Source organism: Haliotis cracherodii, unplaced genomic scaffold (assembly GCF_022045235.1).
Source record: "Haliotis cracherodii isolate W230 unplaced genomic scaffold, xgHalCrac1.p SCAF_2, whole genome shotgun sequence".
NCBI lineage: Eukaryota > Metazoa > Mollusca > Gastropoda > Lepetellida > Haliotidae > Haliotis > Haliotis cracherodii.
Genome location: NW_027266275.1, coordinates 33,511,963 through 33,534,407, shown reverse-complemented (window position 1 = coordinate 33,534,407; position 22,445 = coordinate 33,511,963). Strand labels below are relative to the sequence as shown.

The following is a 22,445-nucleotide window of genomic DNA, read 5'->3' as shown; positions in this document are numbered from 1 at the left end:
GCAGTGTCACATCAGGATGTGCCTCTTTTTGCTCTGTTGCAGGAACTGCCAACGAAAAAGGTTAGTGTCATATTTTAGATCGCTGTTTATGTGTCGCGGGTAAAACACTATGTTTGAATTGTCAATGGTATAAATAACCAAATCTGAAACGCCCATGAGAAACAAATGGCATGCTCTTGCTGTTTTCCAAACTCCAATACTTCCGTGTCAATGCTGACTGAACATGAAACCTGACATTTGTGCTCTCAACAAGACCTTGACAGGAGACCCGCTTCCATGGTCCAGCAGAGAGAAGAAGGTCAGTGATTCGATCCCCTCCTGCGTCATACCAAAGATGTTTAAAGGTGGCACTTGTTATCCAGCTTGTCGGCATTGAGGGGATAAAATAAGAACTGGGGTTATATGTAAATAAAGAAATATACATTTATGCACGTCAATATATAGTGCATAGTCTTTTCGGCGTCGCTAAACCCCATTCATCGCAGCTCAACTTGACTTGATGAATGGGCTAAACTTAAAGATTCCAGAGAGGCAGATCTTGAAGATGGCCGAGTCGGGGTGTAACTGGTCTAAATATATTTGAAAGAATATATCGTGTTGTATTTAAGTCCTTCATCTGTTCATTATTCCTTTAACACGAGGTGGGCTCGGGTGGCCCAGTCGTCTAAGGCGCCGCGATTCGCTGTGTAGAGTTGCCTCCCTTGGGCACGCCAGAAACCTATGATTGTGGGTTGGAATCCCGGTTGGCCCCAATTATGTTTCTAGGTTTGTCAGCACCATACCCGTGCTCGTGGGTTTCACCGAAGTGGTAACCGTATGATACCTCCATCACTTCGGGCTTTCCTCCCACATTAAGCTGACACGCCATGATATAACTGGAATACTGTTACAAAGCCAACTCACTCACTCACACTCCTTTGAAACGCTACTAAATACCTGAGATAAATAGCATTATATAAATCATGTTTCTGTAAAAAGGGGGTAGAACAATGATAACCCCCGTTAATCGCAGTAATATACATTTGATGAGTAGCTGCAGTTTAAATCATACAATTCCATTAAGCATGAGCCCTCTTCACAGTTAGTCATGGGTTCGAATCCAGGATGTCCTCCGATGATTCTGCTTCTAAGTCTCTCATCACTATGTCACGCCAGTAGGAATCACCACCGAGGTAAATTCAGCTGCTAGCACGCCGTGAAGTCTTTATTGTTTAAAGAACCAGCGGGAGATGAGAACCTCACTAATTAATTAACATTGGTGGATTTGCTATCTGTGTATTTAACAGCTGGATCACGCTGTTAAACAGCCAAAGTTACTATTGGCCTATTATTATATCAAATAATGTACGGCAGGACATGTTATTTAGGTGTCAACGTCTTTGGCCACACATATTACCTCTGTCACCACATAAACGATCACTTACATTCGGGGCACTAATGGCCCAGTCATCATAGGAACTTCAAAACGATGTGCAGAGCACTCCTTGGGCCCGCCGGAAACTTTATGACCGTGTGTCCGAGTCTCACACTCTGTCATGCTCAGCACCACACCGCGCCCGGAAAACGTCTGTGACATGCAACACTTTGTTCAAAGGTGTAATAAAGAGGTAGAGAACTCATTGCGAAAACTCTCCCTCTCCTATCAAAATAGACCCGTGAAGATTCCGGGGTAGAATAGGTCTTCAACAACCCATGCTTGCCGTAAAAGGTGACTATGCTTGTCGTTAAAGGCGCATAAAGGGCATAAAAGGGATCGGTTGGTCAGGCTCGCTGACTTGGTTAATGCATGTCATCGATCCAAATTGCTTGGATCGATGCTCATGATGTCAATCACTGGATTGTCTAGTCCAGACTCGATTATTTACAGACCGCCGTCATATAGCTGGAATTTTGCTGAGCGCGGCGTTGAACAACAAACCCTACAAACCAACCCTATCAAAATAGTTAAATGAATTACAACGTTTTAAGTGATAAATCTTGGCTTGTGCTTTCGAATTGCAGGGTAAACCACAGATAACAAGAGCAAAGCCCGTAAAGTGGTTTACACACATACCCATGATGTAACACTAGTCATAATATTCAGGACACTGCGGTCACTGCCGGAAATGAAGATGTTACCATGTGTCAGGTATTTGGATTGGTGTAGCAGGATACGTTCAACTTTTCGTGAACACCTGGTATCATCACTTTTTGACAGTGATTCAAACACACATGATTCATTTCATTGCAAATCACAGAAATATGTACTTATACTGGTATATTTAAATAGTTACATGTGATTTATATGCTGCAGTAAATGAATGAAAACTTTGATAATCCAACACAGTCATTGAAATCCATAATGTATACCTCTCCTCAATAGCTTTAACTCAAGAAACAATACCACAGGTCTCCAGTTAGTGAAAGGGAGACAATCACACATATATATATGTTCCACTGAGTACTCTCCCATACAAAAGTCACATATATTAATCACAAAACGACGGCAAACTACCTTCAATACATTTTATTTCACGGAATGGCTTCTGTATAAAAGAACATATTTGTCAGGCCGATGCATGGCATGTCAGCGCTATAAGAGAACATCTCATTGTGGACTATGAAAGAAATAAACCACAGGAAAGAAACAGACACATAAATGTCTGATCAATAAAGTCTGATCGTCATGCATTGTTTAATCATTTTCTCTGTAATCTTATGCCATCCCAAGATAACGTCAAGAAGTACGAAATGTTCACCTTCCTTTAGCCTAGAAAAAGTGAAATCCTATTGACCTGGAGGTGTTTTATTATATAACATAAAAGGAGATAACTTAACATATTTGCATTATATGTCTGTGTAATTTAAATGTAAATGATGTTACCTGACTTGTTCTGTTTGTCTTATGACCTGCGATATCACTGCGATGCACTGTTTATAGTCCCCTGGTACAATAGTACTACACACTTTTCCCCGAAGAAAAAGGACACCAACGCAGACAAAAATGGTTTGTCATTTAACGTCACAGGTCATCTGCTCATTCGCATTCAGTGCGGTATCGTTTCGTTGCTCGTGTCTGTGTTTCCCTTAATTGTCAGTTACGTTAAACCAGGACAACAATCGCCAGGTAGCCTAATTATAACAGGTTATACAAAATGTAACTCACATGCATAGACATTTGTCCTTGAGGATGTATCCTGTCATAACATGATACACAAGATTACAAATTAATGTTTTGAAATATCTACCACATCTACATGGAAAATGCTCTAATGAGGCCATTGTTCGGCTAAAAGATTAATTTCATATGCATTTTATGTTCAAACATTAATAATAAATTTAGAACATTCATTATTCAAAATAATGGAAAAGGTAATAGAATATTACAGAATAGAATTAGATAGAAATCGGCTATTTTACGTTCTCGGTCGCGATATAACCTATCAAAAAGTATTCATCCTACTTTTACCAAGTGATGAAAACTATACATTGTATATAGACATACGTGTAAAGAAGTCGTATACATGTAAACATACAGCGTGTGGGAAGGCAAGCTATAGAATGTGTTCAGTACATTTTTTACGCCCACCAAAATCCTACAAAATGCTAAGTGTAGGATAATAAAATAGATGTAACCATAACCCTAAAGAAGATTTTAAATTGGGTCAAAATGGAACAGGTTACCAAATGTCAAGAAGACAGAATAACCGGTTACAATCTGGAAAAAAAAGTAACGAACGTATCCTATAGTTGTACCGAAACCATCTGCCTTATGTAGACTGTGTCCTTTCCGACAGTTAACACCAAGATTACGTGTTAAGATAAACGAAGCATGAACACACTTGTATACCTGGCAGATAAAATGATCCGTTCCTTTACAATCATTGCCAATGGTACTATCTCATACAAGAAGGGACGTACTTTTGAATGCATCCATACGCATGAAAACGGGAAATGGTTTTATTTACAAACTGTGGGAACCAACCACTACCAACTTCTCTCGAAGAAAATACATAACAGTGTGACAAAACGTTACTACCCTGAAGTCAATGCTCTATGTACAATTAGGAAGCTCTGATAAGCATTATTGTATTGGCATCTATTGACATATACACTATAAGAAGCCCGATCATTCTACTGTTCTTACAACATTGCTAAATGGAACTGAATGTTTCTTCAGGTATGAATGTTTGTATGATTTCGTGACAGATGGTATGTGCAAGTGTTTTAATGATGCCTCATAATCATTCCAGTAACAATCTCAAAACATTCTTCTGAAATCAATATTAAGGCAATGACATATATCATGCAACGCTAAATCTACGTTTGAGTAAACATTACAGAATCACCTCTAACGGTTCCGTTGATGTCGGAACATCAGAGCTATTGCTGTTGTTCTCCTTGTTTGTGTGAGCAATGTGCACTGACATTTGACGTCAATCTCCGCTTTACCTCTCTAGGGAATGCGACAGGGAAACAACTTTTGAAACGGATAGTTGGTTAGTCAACAATGCGTCGTTTAAATATAAACAATCGAAAACAGCGTTCGTGCACGAATCTATTCTTATGTTCCCATTGCATGGCAAGAATAAACAGGTTATCTATTAAAGGGGACAAGGAAACTTGGAGCAGAGTGTTCGTTGTTGACATGGCTTCATCAAGGCTGTCCCAAAAGTAATTGTATTGTCCCTGTAAACGTGTCAGTGTTAAATACTGAAAACAGTAGCGATGGAACTCAAGTCCTAAATAAACCCCAGATGCCATTGTCTTATGTTCAAATATCAGTGGGTGTCAGTGTCCACATGTTACTGTCACACAGACATACTCTCCCGTTATGGTTTATATATGAGCCACGTAGTGATGGAAGGTATACAAATGTATTGATTGGAAGACACGGTGTTTTTTAATCATTTCACGTCAGCATATTGTTATTTGAGCTTTCTCACATCGATGTATGTTCTATAATATTTAAAGGTCCCGCGTGGATGCAACTGTGATCAATACTGATGAATGCTTCGTGACAAGAAGTGACAAGATAGGCAGCCAGAAATATTAGCCACCGTACCAATAATGTCAACGAAATAGAATTCATATGACGCTCTCTCGCTCGCATTCATCCTGAAGAAGCTTCATCAGTTCGTCCCTGACCTTCTCAACCTGTGTGACATCACTTCCTTTCTTGTCCGCATCATCTTGACGACGTCTTGGCTGTTCACATGCACCTTCCACATGTCTCTCTTCAGCATTCTCTCTCAGTGGAGTTGTCGTCTTAGCTGGACTTATGTTTGGATGACCTTCTGACTCGAATCTCCACACACATCTATCTTCTTTCTGTTGTTTTATATGTCTATGAATTCAAAAAGAACACAAACGCAATGATGAGTTATAAGTTTGTATGCATACAATATATTTGGATGGGATATTTATATAATTACGTCTTAAAAAACGTCTTAAAACCATACGGATTATAAACGGACTGTTTGAAGTATACACACGGGTTTACCAAAGTAACGTTTCATGTAGACAATGCAGTATCAAGCATCAGCTGTCTCCTGGGAATGGCTCATTAACGTATTACAAAGTAATATTCAAACCACGAATCGGATGGCTTTGTGAAATGAAATTATGCGGTCTAGACGAGCTATACATACTTCTGTATGTATGAAAGTTTCTCCACAGGGATCCATGCCAAGAGCTAATTCTACTGTAAGTTTGTGTTCGTGTATAATATTCTAGTGAGAAATGAGTCGATTATTTCTGGAAGTAAACACCAGAAATCCATTAAATATTGAGATATGTTCGGAGGTTATAATCTATAAGAAACATACAAGAACATATATATATATATTGATATGTATATCGGTGGGTACCTTTTTGCTTAAGTGTTCGTCATGTCAAACACCTGGGCTCACACCCCGAAATTATCCATACGTTGATATGCCTCGTTGTAATAGTGTTGAGTGAGTATACTCTTTCGCCGCTTTTTTCCAGCCATATCATAGCGGTAGAGGTGATATGGAATAGGGTTTAACGTCACGTCACGTTCAAGATCATTGCACAGCGACGTGCATGCACTGTGTGTGTGTGTGTGTGTGTGTGTGTGTGTGTGTGTGTGTGTGTGTGTGTGTGTGTGTGTGTGTGTGTGTGTGTGTGTGTGTGTTGGTGTGTATGACATGAACACCCCACTTTAGCACAGTATACTGACAGCGTGCAAACCAGCCCCTTAATGCCGAGCGCCAGGCAGGTAACAACCTGTACAATCTTTTAACGTCTCTAGGCATCGAATCCCCGGCCTACCGCTATCCGGGCCGACGCTCTCCTCATGCCCGTGGAGGCGGTCTCACGGCGAAAGAAGAAATGAGCTTCACATATTACCCATGTGGCGTAATATACGTATTAAATAATAATTAGCACTTCAATGATTTCAGATTAGAGGACAAGAAACTGCATCTACTATCACTTTTAAAAGATAATCACGTTTTATACATGGGTCGGTTCAAACCTTTTCTGCTATTGATTTCCACTTACAATACTCTGACAATATCAATACAGTACCATCAAAAGGTGCAACTTATTGCAGATCTGCTACTGAGCTACCATAGGCAAAATAAGTTAAGGCAGTAACTCAGGTTTCTATGGCAACTTACGTAATTAGTGTTTGTAGTTTGTCCACCTTTCCCAATGCTGCATCTAGTTCATGTTGAACCTCCCAAAACTGGGCCTGGCAAGTCCTGTCCGTGCAGCGATGCCGTTTGTGGACATCTATTGCCTTGGTCACATACTGTTTGAATGTGAGAGATCGACCCATGCTCTGTGGCAAGATAATAATTTCCAAAGTTACGTTGACCGATACTGATAATAGCTAGTTTTGAATTTGAATGAAACCTTGATCGTTTGAGACATGCTCAACGCAGCCTCATTACAAAGCTTGTTACATTTCCTACACTTTCAAGAATTGATCATTATTGCGGCGCCATTATCAACATTGCACTGACGGGTTTAAACCAACTAAGGTGTGTATTCGTTTATCAATGACATTGTTCATGCAGTTTTACGTCATTTTCAATGATAACTGACCATAAATAACACAGACTAGATGGTTTTACAGAACGATAACCGATTAAGACAACATATGTCAATACAAGCAAAACAATTTGAGCAGTTTTCAAAACAAACCATTCGTCAAGAAATATAACACAAGAATGATGCAGTTTTCACGACAAACCACTTGTCAAGAAAGGCCACTAAAGCATGATTCCTCATGGTGTCAACACCTTACACCTTGAAGTTTTTTTCTATAAAAAGGAGTCTGTAACTCCAAAGAATTGTGAAAATAACAAGATATTTAAGAACACAAAAATGGAGTGAGTGAGTGAATTGGGTTTAACGCCGCTTTTAACAGTATTCCAGTTACTTCTGAAATCCTTTGGACTGTGAGGACATATGACGGGATTCAGTGGTAGTAGTAGTAGTAGTAGTAGTAGCAGTAGCAGTAGCAGTAGTAGTAGTAGTAGTACAAAGAACTTGCTAACAGAGGTTCAGATAAGCTGTCAGTGTTACAAGTACCAATTACTATCCGTAATTACCCAATGTAGCCTTTTAAGCCTTCGTACTCATCTTTAAAGACTCTTATTTAATTATTGATTGCAAGCATTACCTATAAACCTTAACTGCAAGGAACAACGCACAAACCACTTCATGGAAGTCTCGCTAATTGTAACTTAGATGTGTATATCGCTGTTCTGAACGTATACCACATGTGGAACACAAATGTATGACTTGTGCAAAATAGAAGTCACACAAGTCTGAGTATCAAAGGTTGTTAGGTTAGTTTGTTGTTGAGATTACAGCGCTCCAGCTCCTTGTTTGTAATGACTACTTGTGCAAGTTAGGGCACGGCGGTCACATTCAACTGGCATGCACACAACACAATCACATGCGATTCACTAGACTGACAAGGGCACATTCAACGGACACACGAACAATATGATATGAAACTCACTATACTGAGATGGGCACATTTAACTGGCACACAAACCTAATACTGTGAAATTCACCAGACTGACAAGAGCACATTCAACTGGCACACATACAATATGATATGAAACTCACCATACTGGCAAGGGCACATTCAACGACAAACACACGGTATGATATGCAACTCACTATACTGACAAGGGCATATTCAACGGCAAGCAAACATTATGATATGAAACTCACCAAACTGACAAGGGCACAACAGCCACGTTTGTCCCATTGCTTGAGTCTATTCCGACCAAAGCGAAAGTATAGATGTTCCAAGACAACCAAGATGACGCCCAAGGCAATACCACCAGCCAAGAATATAAACGCGCTGGTGAAGTTTCTGATGCCAAGATAAGAACTCTTGGCCCCCTGACCAAAGCCGTTAGAATTAGGATCCTTCTTCTTATTGTTATGGCATGCTCCAGACAACCAGAACTTCTGAAGGCGCTCCATCTCTCCTGCAAGAAGATATTTCAAAGACGATTTTACAGATATTTACAGATGGTGAAAAGAATCAGGCACAATTTATCACCAGATCACATTTTCAAACAATATAGTAACAACAAGAGATAAGAATAAAAGACCGAGGGATACATATAAATGGAACAATTATTTACATTAAGGACTCAATAACATCTTTATATACAGATTTGGATAAACTTTCCTTATATCATTTTGCAACTCTGAGTTTCACGCACCCATGGTATTGCGTACGATCATCAGGCATAATGAAACATGGTTTTTAGTTTGACCCTTTCTTTTTTAATATAATCATATCAATATCAATATAATAATAGTAATAATAATAATAATGTTGTCAATATTATAATGGAGGTCAGTTACACTGAAGAGCTGTCATGAGACAGCGAAAGTACTATGTCTGAAACTGATATAAAGAAGATGATGGACTAACGTGGACTTTATTATTTTATCATATATATAATACTTCATTTTCTCTAATGTACAACATTGAATACAAGTTTCTGTTATTCTTAACAGTCCACTATGATGTGTATTTATCAAACCCTATTCAAATACAGGATTATTTCTGTGATACTTCATAATGACAATATGAATATATATAACATGGAGCTGTTTTTAATGTAAAAATATACCAGTACAAAACTTAAGCATAACCATGCTAGTCCCATCAAGAAGCAATGAATAAATATTCTCTGAATGCGGAATGATTAAGTCATGGAAAATCACTTCCTATACCACGTACAACTTCACCATACCCTGCGCTATGAATACGAATACATACCTTTCTGTGTCAGTCGAAGTATGACACCATTAACCTTGTCGATCCATGGGGACCCCCTGGGAAAAGCAACTCCGTACCCTGTCATGGCTCCCCACTTCCCCACGGTGATGAGGCTACACTTTTTGTCTTGTCCAGCCAGGTACTCCAACACAGTCGCATCATAGATGAAGGCATGGAGCTGTCTGTGTAGCAAACGTTGTTGAGTTAGTTAGACGTTTACACCGTTCCTGTTCCTGTCATGTCATGATAGCTTGTTGAAGTTTGGGCGTCGGGCAACCGTTTGCAATTATTGTGGAACCTAACCAGTGATCAATAAAATTTTAAATAAGCCATGTCAAAGCTGAGATATAATTTTACCAATCGAATATTTACCAAAAATCCATTCGATAACAGGATTAGTCAGGCGCGGTGACATCTCTCTCTCTCTCTCTCTCTCTCTCTCTCTCTCTCTCTCTCTCTCTCTCTCTCTCTCTCTCTCTCTCTCACACACACACACACACACACACACACACACACACACACACACTTTGTGATATTACCCCACATATGCTCCTGAAGAGTAACGTACGTAGTGTCTGAAATTGGATGAAGGTTTTTTGTTTTGAAACACTGGCTGCCACATTTCGTCATGCTAAGTTGCGCCCCTAACATGTACATGTAGGTGCCAGGATTAGTTGGTCAAAGATCGTCTCTCTTGTTTCTCAGATTATGACCTGTGGCATGTCATCACCCTTAACGTTCTAAACGTCTAAACGGCCACTTAACGGTTAGCTCCTGAACTATTGCATAAAGTGGCGCTAATTTCTGTTTTCCTCTACTATCCACAATCAACAACAATTGTGTCCCGATCAAAGACAAGCTGTACCTATGACATATTCTGCAGTGGTATACTTGGTAACAGATGAACGGACAATACTAACATTGTGATTGAAACAAACCATTTCCATTATTCTTCACACAAAGTTTGCCATAATGGCACAATAACTCATTGTACAGCTACAGAGGGGATTGAACTGGAGTTTCAGTTCGTGCAACAATGTATGTTATGTCAGGCGAAAATACACAAAGTACCTTAATGGTTCACGAGAAGGTAATATGCATTGATAGATGGGGAGAATTTCGGTAACTGCAAATAGATGGACAGGGAAATTAAAGCGGGCCATTAGGTTGCAATCACTTTCCATGTAGCAACAAAAGATTTAATGTCAGCGCCCAACATACCACGATGGTAATGTGTCGCCTCACAGTTTCCCCTGTTCGGAGCGAATCTCCAGCAGTCAGCCGTGGTATCGTAAATGCAGGAGATAAAGTGTTGTTCAAACAATTCGAGCAGATTTGTCCAAGCCTACCACCACTCTGAGCAGTAATGACCAATCACGAACACGTTTTGTCAACTGCCGCGGCTAACCCGACCTAAAGAATGCCATTGTGCATGCTGAAAATTCATTTGGACATCAGGATGCATTGTATGGACGCAGTTTATGCATTACGTGGTAAAGTATAATTTTAAAATGCCCTAACGCAAAAATCGATTATAAATAAAAGTGTTCCTGAAAGTGATAATTAACAACATCTCATGGTGAATATAAACTTGAAGGTTAATGTAAATGTCGAAAGTGTAAACTTTGAAGGCGAAGTGCTATATATGCCATACGACGAAATAACTAGGATCTATCTTCGTATCTGTCATATTGTGACCGTTTGGAAAAACACAACTAAAAAAATCTCTTTTCGGAGGCTTTAAGGTGTTATTTTTTAATTCGTATGAAGTTGAAACAGATTTTTTTAAATTGTAGATTTGTTTTATATTGACAGAGTTACATTTCATATTATAACTTCATTAGGTTTGTTGTGGGTACTTTACACGATAACGTTGACATGTGGGAATGCAACATTGCAATACATCAGTTTTAATGGACATACAATGTAAGGTGTTACTTTCTTTCACTCCCGTGAGCATTGAAACGGCAACAATATATTTGATCTGTCTTGCAGGTGGTATCTTGTGTATAAAATAGACTATGCATTGTAAAACCGTATAATCTGTATCATCACGAGATGCAGTTGTCAGAGTTCCATGAAATAATAAGATAACGGAAAAAAGCTGTTCGACGCCGTTTCAAAAATAACTTTCCAATTATAATTAGGGTAATATGATCACAATTATTCTTCCCTTTGCGGATACAGAAACCAATGAAATCGTATGACTGTACCAGCAATACTAAGTTGGGTGTGGGAGGGTTGTGCATGTAGATGACTCACTGTCGTGTGACTGCCTTGATGCCCTCTGCTACGGACGGCCTGTTGTAGCGCCTCATGTACTTGTACATTTCGGGGTCGTTGCTCTTGATGTTCGTCTCTGTGCTGCCATTGGGAATGGTACCGAATTTGAATGGTGGCTTCATGGCCTTCGGGTTTTGGAGCTGGAATAATATCAAGTTCCTTTAACATGACTTTTTTCGTGGATCAACATGGGCATCTTTTCCCTATGTACAAAGCACTTTACCTACAGTGCTATCAAAATAACGTCAAAACCACGGTGGTTCATATTGGGAAAGGGAGGTCACTCTAATAGCAATCTTGAGCTATCTCCGTTGTTTTCGTATTTGCACGTTGGGATTGCAATTGGTCGGAATATTATTTAGCTATCTGATCCAAAAGGTAAACAGTATTCTTAATCAAATGTTTGATTATAGTGTATTTTCATCTTTCAATCTGTAACTTGAAAACCTATTAAAACAATTCTTTTCACTGAAATTATTATATTGCAGGCCTCCAGAACATCACTCTACCACGTAAAATTTCACAAAACTGTCCGAAGACTACAACTAGTGTACGGATATGTTGAAGCATGAGAGTTGCAATAGTCTAAGCGACGCAGGTGGACTCATGCGATATTTTCTTGTTTGTTCCACAAGCATCATTATTTGTATGCGTTCACATAATACCTACATGTTGCTGGCAAACTCCAATGCAAATAAAGTGCATTGTAAGCATTAACAGATGGTGCCTCTAACTACTATACCCATAAAAGTAATTAATGCCTTCAATGAGACGCACGTAACCATAAACATTGTTTGTAATTACAGGACTTTTAAAGCCAGTTGGCGTCGGCGGTTTGTGGTCTATACTTGGATCTCAAGGAGTCTTGGGAATAGCAACTGAATTCATTGGCAGCGAATTCTTCTTCGAGACTATTCAATTAAATTTAACATAGAAAACGCAAATCCCAGGGTAGTTTAGACTTTTTTAAAGCATTATTCATAAACTCTGTTTGATGTCTAAAGTCTTTCAGTTGTACTAAGACCATTGGCCCATATACATTACATACATTTCAAATAGTGTGGCACATGCCAAAAAGTAGTGGCAGCTTCAAGTTTACAAATGTACAGGAGTTTCATACTTACGTCTTCTTTCACAGATATAATACAGATATTTACATAGTGAGGGTAAGAGGAATTATATTCAGTCTCTATACCTGTTTCACATATAGGATACTGCCGTAAACTTACATCCATATCAGCCCATCTACATTCATTTAAATCGATTCTTAGTAGCCCAGCTCAAAGCCTTTCGGTATTTTATTTCACAATATGAGAACGTTTCTTTTCTGGTTCCAGGAGACTTTTAAACTCTTTATGCCGTAAGAACCTAGAACTAGCATTGATAGTACTATTCAATTATTGATAGAACATATTTGTCAAAACATTTTTGAAACTATTACTGAACTCAATAACTGGCTCATTTTCGAAACACGGGCTCTCTCAAGTATTCCACGATATAGTTGTATTAAAGTGTGTTTCAATAGTAAAACAAAAGTTATGGACTATAATAATAACTTTAGTTATTTACCCATTTCCTTGTCAATTATTCACCCATTACAATTGCTTCTACATAATCTGTACAAAAACACGCGCCGGGGTGATTAATATTATCGACCACGAGATAATGTCATCTTGTATGGGACCCGTACTATCCCCTTTTACCACTGAATCTCACATTGAACAGATGATGTCTCGCTATATTGATGCATCAATTGAACTCAGAGCTCCTGTCCTGCTCTTGGGTGATGCTTTGCGTGTCCTATCATAGCACATGACAATCTAACACACAGCAAGTGATTAAAATTTATACTGCTTTTCCTCCCAGTTTCTGTCTAGACTGGCTTCGTAGAGCTGAGCCGCAACACGCAACATCTCCATATACAAGATTTACACAAACTCCTGATGACAATATAATGGTACCGAAGACTGTATTGAATCACCACCATACACCATTACTGGTAAAATATCATTCCTGAAATGTTATTTTTCATTTTGAGAATGCTATAATTCAAAAACTTTTCAAAGTCAATAATGGGAAATATCGTATTGTAGCGTATAACTATTTAAGACTTCTAGACTGCAGATGTCAGTTGATATATTGTTGCTAAAATCGGCCACAAAGCTACAGTTATGTCTAAAGTGACTTGAAGTTTTCATAAAAGGTTTACGTATATCAACTGTCTACATTAGCTGATTAGCACGTAAGACGAAATCACATCGCTTTGTGCATAAAGGGTATACTTGATCCATTTGTGATCAACAGGACAGTTGTGTCATTTCAGAGCTTTAACTTAAACTGCTGAACCGGTTTCTGTATAAATTAACGACAAAAGATGAACACATTTCAATGTTCCATTTCGTTGATTTCACCAAAGTGGTAAATGTCTGACAATTGCATCAGTTCGGGCTTTCCTCCCACATTAAGGTGACAAGCCATAATATAACTGGAATACTGTTCAAAGCATGAAGACGCAGGTTCACATATACCCACCCTCCAATCCTGGATACCAGACAAATCGTAGTACTCCTTCTTGGTGATCATGAAGGCTGCGAGGTTGGCAGTGTAGCTGGCCAGGAACACAAGAGCAAAGAGAGCCCACATGTTCCCGAGGAAGCGACTGGAGATACCCCGAGGCGTGTCGGTTGTAACGGCTGCACTGAACAACATTGCCCATATCAGCCACAAGGAACGGAACAGGGAGAACTTGTGGTCTGAAATGTCAAGAGCCTTGTAATCTTTGGGTCGCCAGTCTGTTATGCAATCAGTATCAAGTCTGCTGAAGTATAACTTATACCAACGGAAGGGACGAGGTACGATAGGGGCATGTTTGCCCATTGGAAATGTCAAATTTTAAAGTTGCGGAAAAATAAATTGCGGAAATATTGAAATCAACATTATCAAACGTGTACATATGATTGACACTCACAAGTTGTGGACTTCTAACATGATCAAAATTAAACACATGACATGATCAAACCCGTGACCCAACATAAATTGGTTATCGTATATTTGTCCTGTTCTTATCAACTTGGACCAACTCAGCTTGGATAAATAACTTGCTCATGTTCAAATATTACAACATTACGTTTCCTATACAACTTTAAAATCAGCCCTAAAACCTCTATGCAGTTTGTGTTGCATAAGTCACACAAATTGTTGCAATTGTTGAAATAAATATACTTTAGTTCTTCCCCAATTCTTGAATCATACAGATCATGTAGACCTCAACGGGCCCTTATCATACCCCATTCTTCGTCGCATACAATGAGCTATGGTTCATACGGCTCATATTTAAATGCAACACTTTGTCGACTGAAGAAGTGAACTGCCAAGCCCCCAACAGAGGTTTAATGCAAATTATAAAGCAGTAACTATGAAAGAATGAGGGTTTTAAGAGGCATACTTTGGCATTTTGCGAAGAGGCACATGTATGCAAGGTTCGTTGCGAAGTAATTCTACAAGCAGTATTTGATCAACTTTGCATAACCACATCCTCCGAAATCGAAACTCGCTATTCAAACTATGCACTGCCGATTTCTGACAACCTTTATATGTTGCTATTGCCATTATCACGCTAAACTTGTATATGTATATGTTTCCGTGTAGTGTAAAGGGCTTTGCTCTCTAACTCGGAGATGTATTTTGATGTTTATTGTCATTAAATTTCATAATCGTCCTCATACTCACTCAGACAGTATATCACCTAAACTGATGTTTTCCACAAAACCACTGCTTAGTATCATGTTGCAACGAGTGAAAACCCTGGGACATCTTGCTTCAGCTAAGATAACTTTGTGCAGTACATTTCCCCCGCCAATGCTAAACAAGGTTTTTTCACACACCGACGGAGAGGTTAAGAAAAAGGAAATTATCATTTAGTACCTCCCGCAATTCTCAATTTGTGAGGACGACGTCGTGCCTGACCTCAAGCGTCAACAAAAAACATTCTCCGGAACATCATCTTCTACTCCGATCAATAAAAACCACGCAACACAGACACGTCCATGAAGAGTAAAAACAAGATCTAATTGTGTGTGTTTTCTTCAGCTGGAACACACATGTTGTTTTTTCAGGGCTCATATTTAAACATCGATGTATCTTTGCACTTGTGCAATTGAAAATAGATTATTAACATATAACTGCTGAGGAGCCCAAACGAGACACACAACACATGTAACTGACTGAAAGACTGAATAGCTCATCCATTTTCTCATACAGCTTTCCCGTGGCAGTATATTATCAGGATATATTACAACGGCCTTCTTGAAAAATAGTTGCATCCGTGCAGAAATAATAAAACGAGTCCTCTATCAGCATCAAGTGGCAGTGAAAACTATTCAACCGGCAAAACAATACTGAGCTACGGTGCCCAGGGGACATTAATCTTGAAGATGGCTTTGAAGAATGGACATTCACAGTCTCAAGGAGCTACGAGAGGGTGGGGTGTTTCTCTAGCGTATTTATTTTACGTCACATGGCCTAAACGTTTGATATGTTCAAAGAATACGTTAAAGAGGCAAATTGTGGTATCTACCTTGGTCACATACATGCATGATAGGGACTTTTACGTTTTCACGTTAATTCAGATACTGGAGGCGGTCAGTGCCTGTATTTTGATATTCATTTACAGAAAATATGACACTTATGAAACTCAGCTAGAAATGAAACACCATTTTTATATCTTGTACAACTTAATCTACGACATTGTAATCTTTTCCTTGAACAAATTACATTCCCAATTTTAAGTATCTTAAGTGATTTTGCGTGAACTATCCATTTTAAAGCCCCCGTTTCGTCCGGTGTATTTTGTTTATAATCTACATAGCCGTTATCTTCTGACAAAGTGTTTACCTCTACAAAGTGAAATTAATATGGTTGTATCACATCATTACAGAAACTGCTTATCCATCCAAAAATATATCATCATATGGTTCACCGAAATAATCAACAGTATACATGATTGACTTGTTCTGTTCTCCACGTAAGATGCAATTAAGTAAGGAATGCCTCGGGGTTATGAATAACACACAAGCGCGCTGTTGCAGGATTCACATTTCTCGTCACTCCACTGGGGCATCATGGCTGACATCCAGAGACCCAAAAAGGGACACCAACTGCCAACTCCACAGCTTGACGTTAGTCCATATGACACGTTCAACTGAAGGGACTTCAAGCTGCCACTGCCGCACACTTTACCTGCCTCACACCAACCCCAGACATCCTTATTCAATACAGCCAATCTTGAGAAAAATGCATGAAACTCTATGTTAGTGTTATCTTGGCTTGAAATTCATAAAGCTGAAACGTGTCACCGACCTCTTGGCACAAGGGAACGCTGCAGTTATCCCTACTTCAAATGCATGTTGATCTATTGATGGTTAGAATACAGATGGCATTCCCATCTCATTATAATCATCTAGTCGGAAACTTTCATCGTTAGCATAGTTATTGACTACTTTGATTACTTGGAATGAATGTAATGTGTAAAATTATCGACTTTCGCGGTAGCGTCTCAATTAAGGTAGCTATTTAGCCTTCCTTGCAATTTAGAAGAAATTTAAATGCTTTGAGCAAACCCAAGAAGATGTTGCCATGTTGATAACACAGTACAACTACAATAATTCGTGTGCTCTACTTTCGCAATAGTGTCAGCAATAACCAGTGGGCCAGTGTTCATTATAGATAACCGACCACGATTCTACTGAAAAAGCATGGGAGTGATGACATCGTGATAATTCAGTCTGGGTACTGTGCCAACCACTCCTTAAAGTCCCAGTTTTTACATAAATACGAGTGCGTCATTCAGATTCTATCGCCAAGTGACTAACCACAAGACAGTACTGGGTTGGGACAGATAAGCCGCTGCTTCTATCACATTTGGTACTTACCCTTAGATAGTGCGCTGCCCCTGTCTAAACCATAGGGACTCAGCCACTCAAAGATGAAGATAGAAGCCCCTGTTGCGTGGACACTGAACAGCAGTATGAAGCACCATGATGGGTAGTCGTAGGGCTCTAGAAACACGCATGATGTTCACTGCAGTTCTTCTGAATTGATTCGGAACAAAGTTGTTTGTTTGTTTGTTTATTTGTTTGTTGTGTAACGCCGCAATCAGCATGTTCCATCCATATGTCGGCGGTCTGTAAATAATCAAGTCTAGACCCGATAATCTTGTGATTAACATTATGAGCATCGATCCATGCAATTAGGATACGATGACATGCATCAAGCAAGTCAGCGAGCCTGACCACCCGATCCCGTTTGTCGCCTCTTACGACAAGCATAGCCGCCTTTTACGACACGCATGGGTTGCTGAAGACCTATTCTAACCCGGATCCTTCGCTGGTCAGGTTGCTTGAAACCACTTTTGTGTTTTGAATTATACTTGAAATGGCACTAAAGAAAATTCAAACATATAACTTCGAAAGAACAGGTTTTTGTAATGGCACCAAAAAGAATTTACACATATAACTTCGTAGGGATAGGTTTTTTTTGTAATGGCACCAAAGAGACTTCTCACATATAACTTCGAAGGGACAGGTTTTTGTAATGGCACTAAAGAGACTTCATACATATAACTTCGAAGGGACAGGTTTTTGTAATGGCACTAAAGAGACTTCATACATATAACTTCGAGGGGACATGTTTCTGATTATCAACTGATAGCATTTGGTGTGAATTCCATTTTAGTGGCATTTCACAATGACCTTTATGACAGAAATGTACTGTCTTGGACTCCTTCTCGAAAGAAGTTTTAGAAATATATTGTCTTGAATGATGCCAATTTTATAAGATTTTATTAAATCGTTACAAAAATATTTGAAAACAATCGGCATCTGTGACCTTGACGTGCAAACTGAATTATTTGATCCAAAATGTGAATAACATTAAATGTATTGTCAGTAGCCATACCAAGTAAGGCTGTTGGTGATATGGCCCCGTCTCGGATTGAGACGATGATGGTGATCCCAGTCTTAAGGAAGGGGACAGAGAAGTCTACAGCTGTACTCCTCTCAGGGTTGATCTTGAGGGAAGTGATCACCATGTCCGCCTTCTTGTCAAGAAGTACCCGAACCAAGCCGTTCCACTCCTTGTTGACCTTGTTTGGTAAAGCAGTGAATCAGTTATTGTTATTTTGTTTCAATTAAATTACGTCGTTTCAGGCTAATGGTGATGATAATCCAAAGAGATGCACGTAGAAGGCCTTAGCGACCTTTTCGAAACCCCAGGCCATGGTTATGGATCAAGAAGCATAATTGGGCTGAATCTGAAATTCGAACCAGCGGATCCTCAAGACGGAACTCTGCATAGCGAAAAGCGGCGCTTAAGATCACGGCACCACCTTATCCCGAGGGAAAGGGAATGAGGCTTCCATCTGCCCGCTACTGCACACATTAGTTTGGGATATTTCAAACGTCAAACCGAGAGAATAATTAGTCTCGACTATCCGCGAATACAGATTCCACTGAGCATAAACTGCAAAACAGTGATGAAAATTATATGAATCGATCACTGAAAATAGATAAGGGTAAGTTTATATTTCTCTACCGGACACAGCGCTAATCACACAATTTCAATATAAAAAAGTAAGTATTCGTAGGAGCATTACCTGTAAACAACGTGTTTTAATATGAAGGTTAACACTATCGAGCTATATATTATGTAGATGTAATCTTTGTTGGGGTCGTCGTTCGCATAGTTATTAACTATTCTGATTACTCAGAATGAAAGTAAATTGTAAAATTATCGATTTTTACTGCGTTTTCTTTGGCATTAGAAATTCATTGTGCAAACCCAATGCGTTGTATTGATAGCATACTTTAACATAACATGCGTGCGTATATCCTCCACTCTGCAAATAGTCTCACTAAAAGTTTACACTTTGTCGAAGTTACTTGAAAATGAGTACAAAGTGTCTGATTTACAAAATTACCATTATGAATTTGACAACTAGTAATGCTATAGGTGTCGGTGTCGGCGTGAGCTACAGACATGTACCACATGATTTCGAAAGACAGGGAAGATAGACTTCAGCAAATAAAACAGACAGTCTGATGTAAAACATGTACCCCGAGCAGTGATATTTTTTATATTGCTCATCTGAGCAGTTAATGGATATAAACGTGTAAAATGTTTTAGAACCAACATTCCTAATGATTAATCTTAATTTTGATGAAGTACATTCAAGTACTAATTGCACCATTTAGAACTCCTTGCGATCTTTAAAATAACCTCTGCCTTCACGTTGAGACTGTGTCACAGATTAAACAGCGCTTGTTATGTCCACGAGATAAATGATGGCGATACCCACTACCTTCCCGAACCACCAATCCATCATGATCACCCTCGAAGCCTATATGTGTTATAGCGTCGCTGCTCAGAGACTTCCTGTCAAAACCTTACCTAATTTAAAAGTAAAATTGTCATCAAAAACGCTGCAATTTAAATGGAGACTTTTATTTCACTCAAAACAGCAAACGTTGAGAAGGTTGTACAATGTCTGGCTTGAACACTATCAGTCCGAACATCAAGATCTGAATAACTGCAAACCTTTTCGTGTTATTTTTTGCATTGTCAGTGACAGGTTTACCGACGAAATATGGACAACATTACTTTATAGTTGCAATAATTTGAATCTTGAAACGTGAATTATAAACTTAAAGCCTGAAACCCCTGATGTATAATTATGTTTTATCTCGGACACTCCTAAATTATCAGACCGTGTCAGTGGCTAGGGGATAGAGTGTAGGCATGGGGAGTAGAAGATCTGGGAGTTTATGCCTAGCCGAGTCATGAAAAAAGACGTTACAAGATGGCACTCGGCTTTGAGGGGATAAAACAAGAACTGGTCGGCTCGGAGTCACTTTGAGTGAGGCATTCATGTTACAACCATCGCATCTCAGTGGACTTGCACTGTAATGTTATTTTAGCTTCTGTCACCTTTAACGATGTTTGGGTTAAAGTAATCCTGTTATGAAAAAAACTAAGAACCAAATTAACATATATATCCTTAATCAGGGCTCGAAAGCTACAAGCGATTGATAAAATAACCGTTCCACGAAATTACAAAGAGCCCTGAACCATACATTGTAAAGATGAACTAGTGATGGACCTCGACGCAACAGACACAGCGAACTCATTCCACATGCATTGTGTCGAGACAACTCACAGAGAACAAATACAGACGACAAAGAGTTCTGGATAATAGATTAATAATTTCGTTACTTTCAGATATTCTTTAATACACTTTTCACTGCTATTTTATATGTATATACGCTCAATGGAATCGGTTTCCTCCATTCAATCGAGACTGGTTATTCTGTGGTGTTTACGTTTTATATTCAACAGCGGAGATTTTAGGTGCTCGGAGATTATACGAGCTGAACGGGTGTCCTTTTTCACACACTATTTGCAACGATACGACTGTTTTAAGCGAATGTTCAAGTATATAAAATGAATGCATTTCGGTCGCAGGTCCATGATCCACGGGTGTCCCTTTTCACACACTATTTTCAGCGGCGCAAATGTTGTAAACGAATGTTCAAGTAAATAAATGCGTTTCGGTCGCAGGTCCATGATCCAGGGTGGTAGGCAGCTGAAAATATCTTGACAAAAGATCTAAATTGAACGTCGAACCATATAATTAATATTCAAAAGAATTTGGCGGGCGTTTATCCGGCGACCTCTGATACTCCGTGTGTTCACCGTTGGAAATCCTACATCAGACTGAATCTGCTGGGATAGTTTGTTTTTTTATTTTTGAACTTTGATATACCAAAATATTTATTCCACACACGTTTCAACCCCGACATATGCGCTGCATTTCTGGTGAACTGTTCCAGACAGCGCTTTAATCATTGAGCCTACAGGCAGCTGTGCCGTCACATGAACAGAAGATGATACTGGCTTGGCTTGGCATTGAATCGAAACGTGTCTAACGTTAGAATAGGAGTACCGTTGGCGTTAGTGCACTAAAATCAATATTTGGTAGAATGGAGCCTTAACTGCCATTATCACCAAACAAGTATCATACAGATCCTAGGTTAAGGGGTGCGAACATATTAGCGGAAGTTATATTTGAATGAGTGTGCATGACCCTAGATAACGTCAGTGGTGATTCAACTGATTCACGTCGCAAAGAAGCTTAATAAAGATATAGTAATGGATTACGAACAGATCTGGTGTAATTAACCCCCCCACACACACACACAAACACACACCACCACCACCACATACACACACACATACGCACACACACACAGACACGCCCACACGCACTCAACAACCCGTGGAGAAGAGCGCCTCAGTGGTGTAGTGGATAGTGAGTGAGTATGGTTTTTGGCCGTTTTTAACATTATTCCAGCAATATCACGGCGGGGGACACCAGAAATGGGCTTCACATATTGTACCCATCTCGGGAATCGAACCCGGGTCTTTGGAGTGACGATCGAACGCTTTAACCACTAAGCTACCTTACCGCCCCGATGTAGTGGATAAAGTGTCTGCACGGTTATGTGTCTGCACCGGAAGGCCGGTGTTTCGAGTGAGTGAGTGAGTGAGTTGGGTTTAACGCATCTTCCCGTGGCAAGTGAGTTAACTGACTATAAAAGTCCAGTTTCCACCCTTGTCGAACTAGGCTGGTATTATGGAGTTACATTTTGGCTGGACTAACGAGACTATAAATAGTCCAATCAAAATCGCGCAACGAAATCGAAATCCGGTTCGTAAACTGCCATGGAGACTTCGGTCGATTGCAGGATTTGCAAAGCATTTACACCGCCAACCCGTTTTCAACAGATATTTTCAAAATCTTTTCATGTTTTTAATCAAGGTGCTCACGTGATTTGATGCA

The 22,445-nt window shown here is 39.4% G+C and overlaps 1 protein-coding gene across 4 annotated transcripts in view; it reads right to left on the bottom strand.

The window, feature by feature from the left end:
• Positions 1-2,500: 2,500 nt before the first annotated feature.
• Positions 2,501-22,445, bottom strand: part of LOC139468008 (glutamate receptor ionotropic, NMDA 2B-like) — a 97,661-nt gene continuing 77,716 nt past the window's right edge. For all 4 annotated transcript variants that reach the window (XM_071249658.1, XM_071249659.1, XM_071249660.1 and 1 more), the window contains exons 10-17: positions 18,506-18,692; positions 17,482-17,607; positions 14,084-14,304; positions 11,531-11,691; positions 9,269-9,450; positions 8,200-8,462; positions 6,627-6,790; positions 2,501-5,326 (exon numbers count right to left, since the gene is read on the bottom strand). In XM_071249658.1, the coding sequence (XP_071105759.1) occupies positions 5,068-5,326; positions 6,627-6,790; positions 8,200-8,462; positions 9,269-9,450; positions 11,531-11,691; positions 14,084-14,304; positions 17,482-17,607; positions 18,506-18,692 (1,563 nt within the window). In that variant the 3' untranslated portion in view covers positions 2,501-5,067. The remainder of the gene's footprint in view (positions 5,327-6,626; positions 6,791-8,199; positions 8,463-9,268; positions 9,451-11,530; positions 11,692-14,083; positions 14,305-17,481; positions 17,608-18,505; positions 18,693-22,445) is intronic.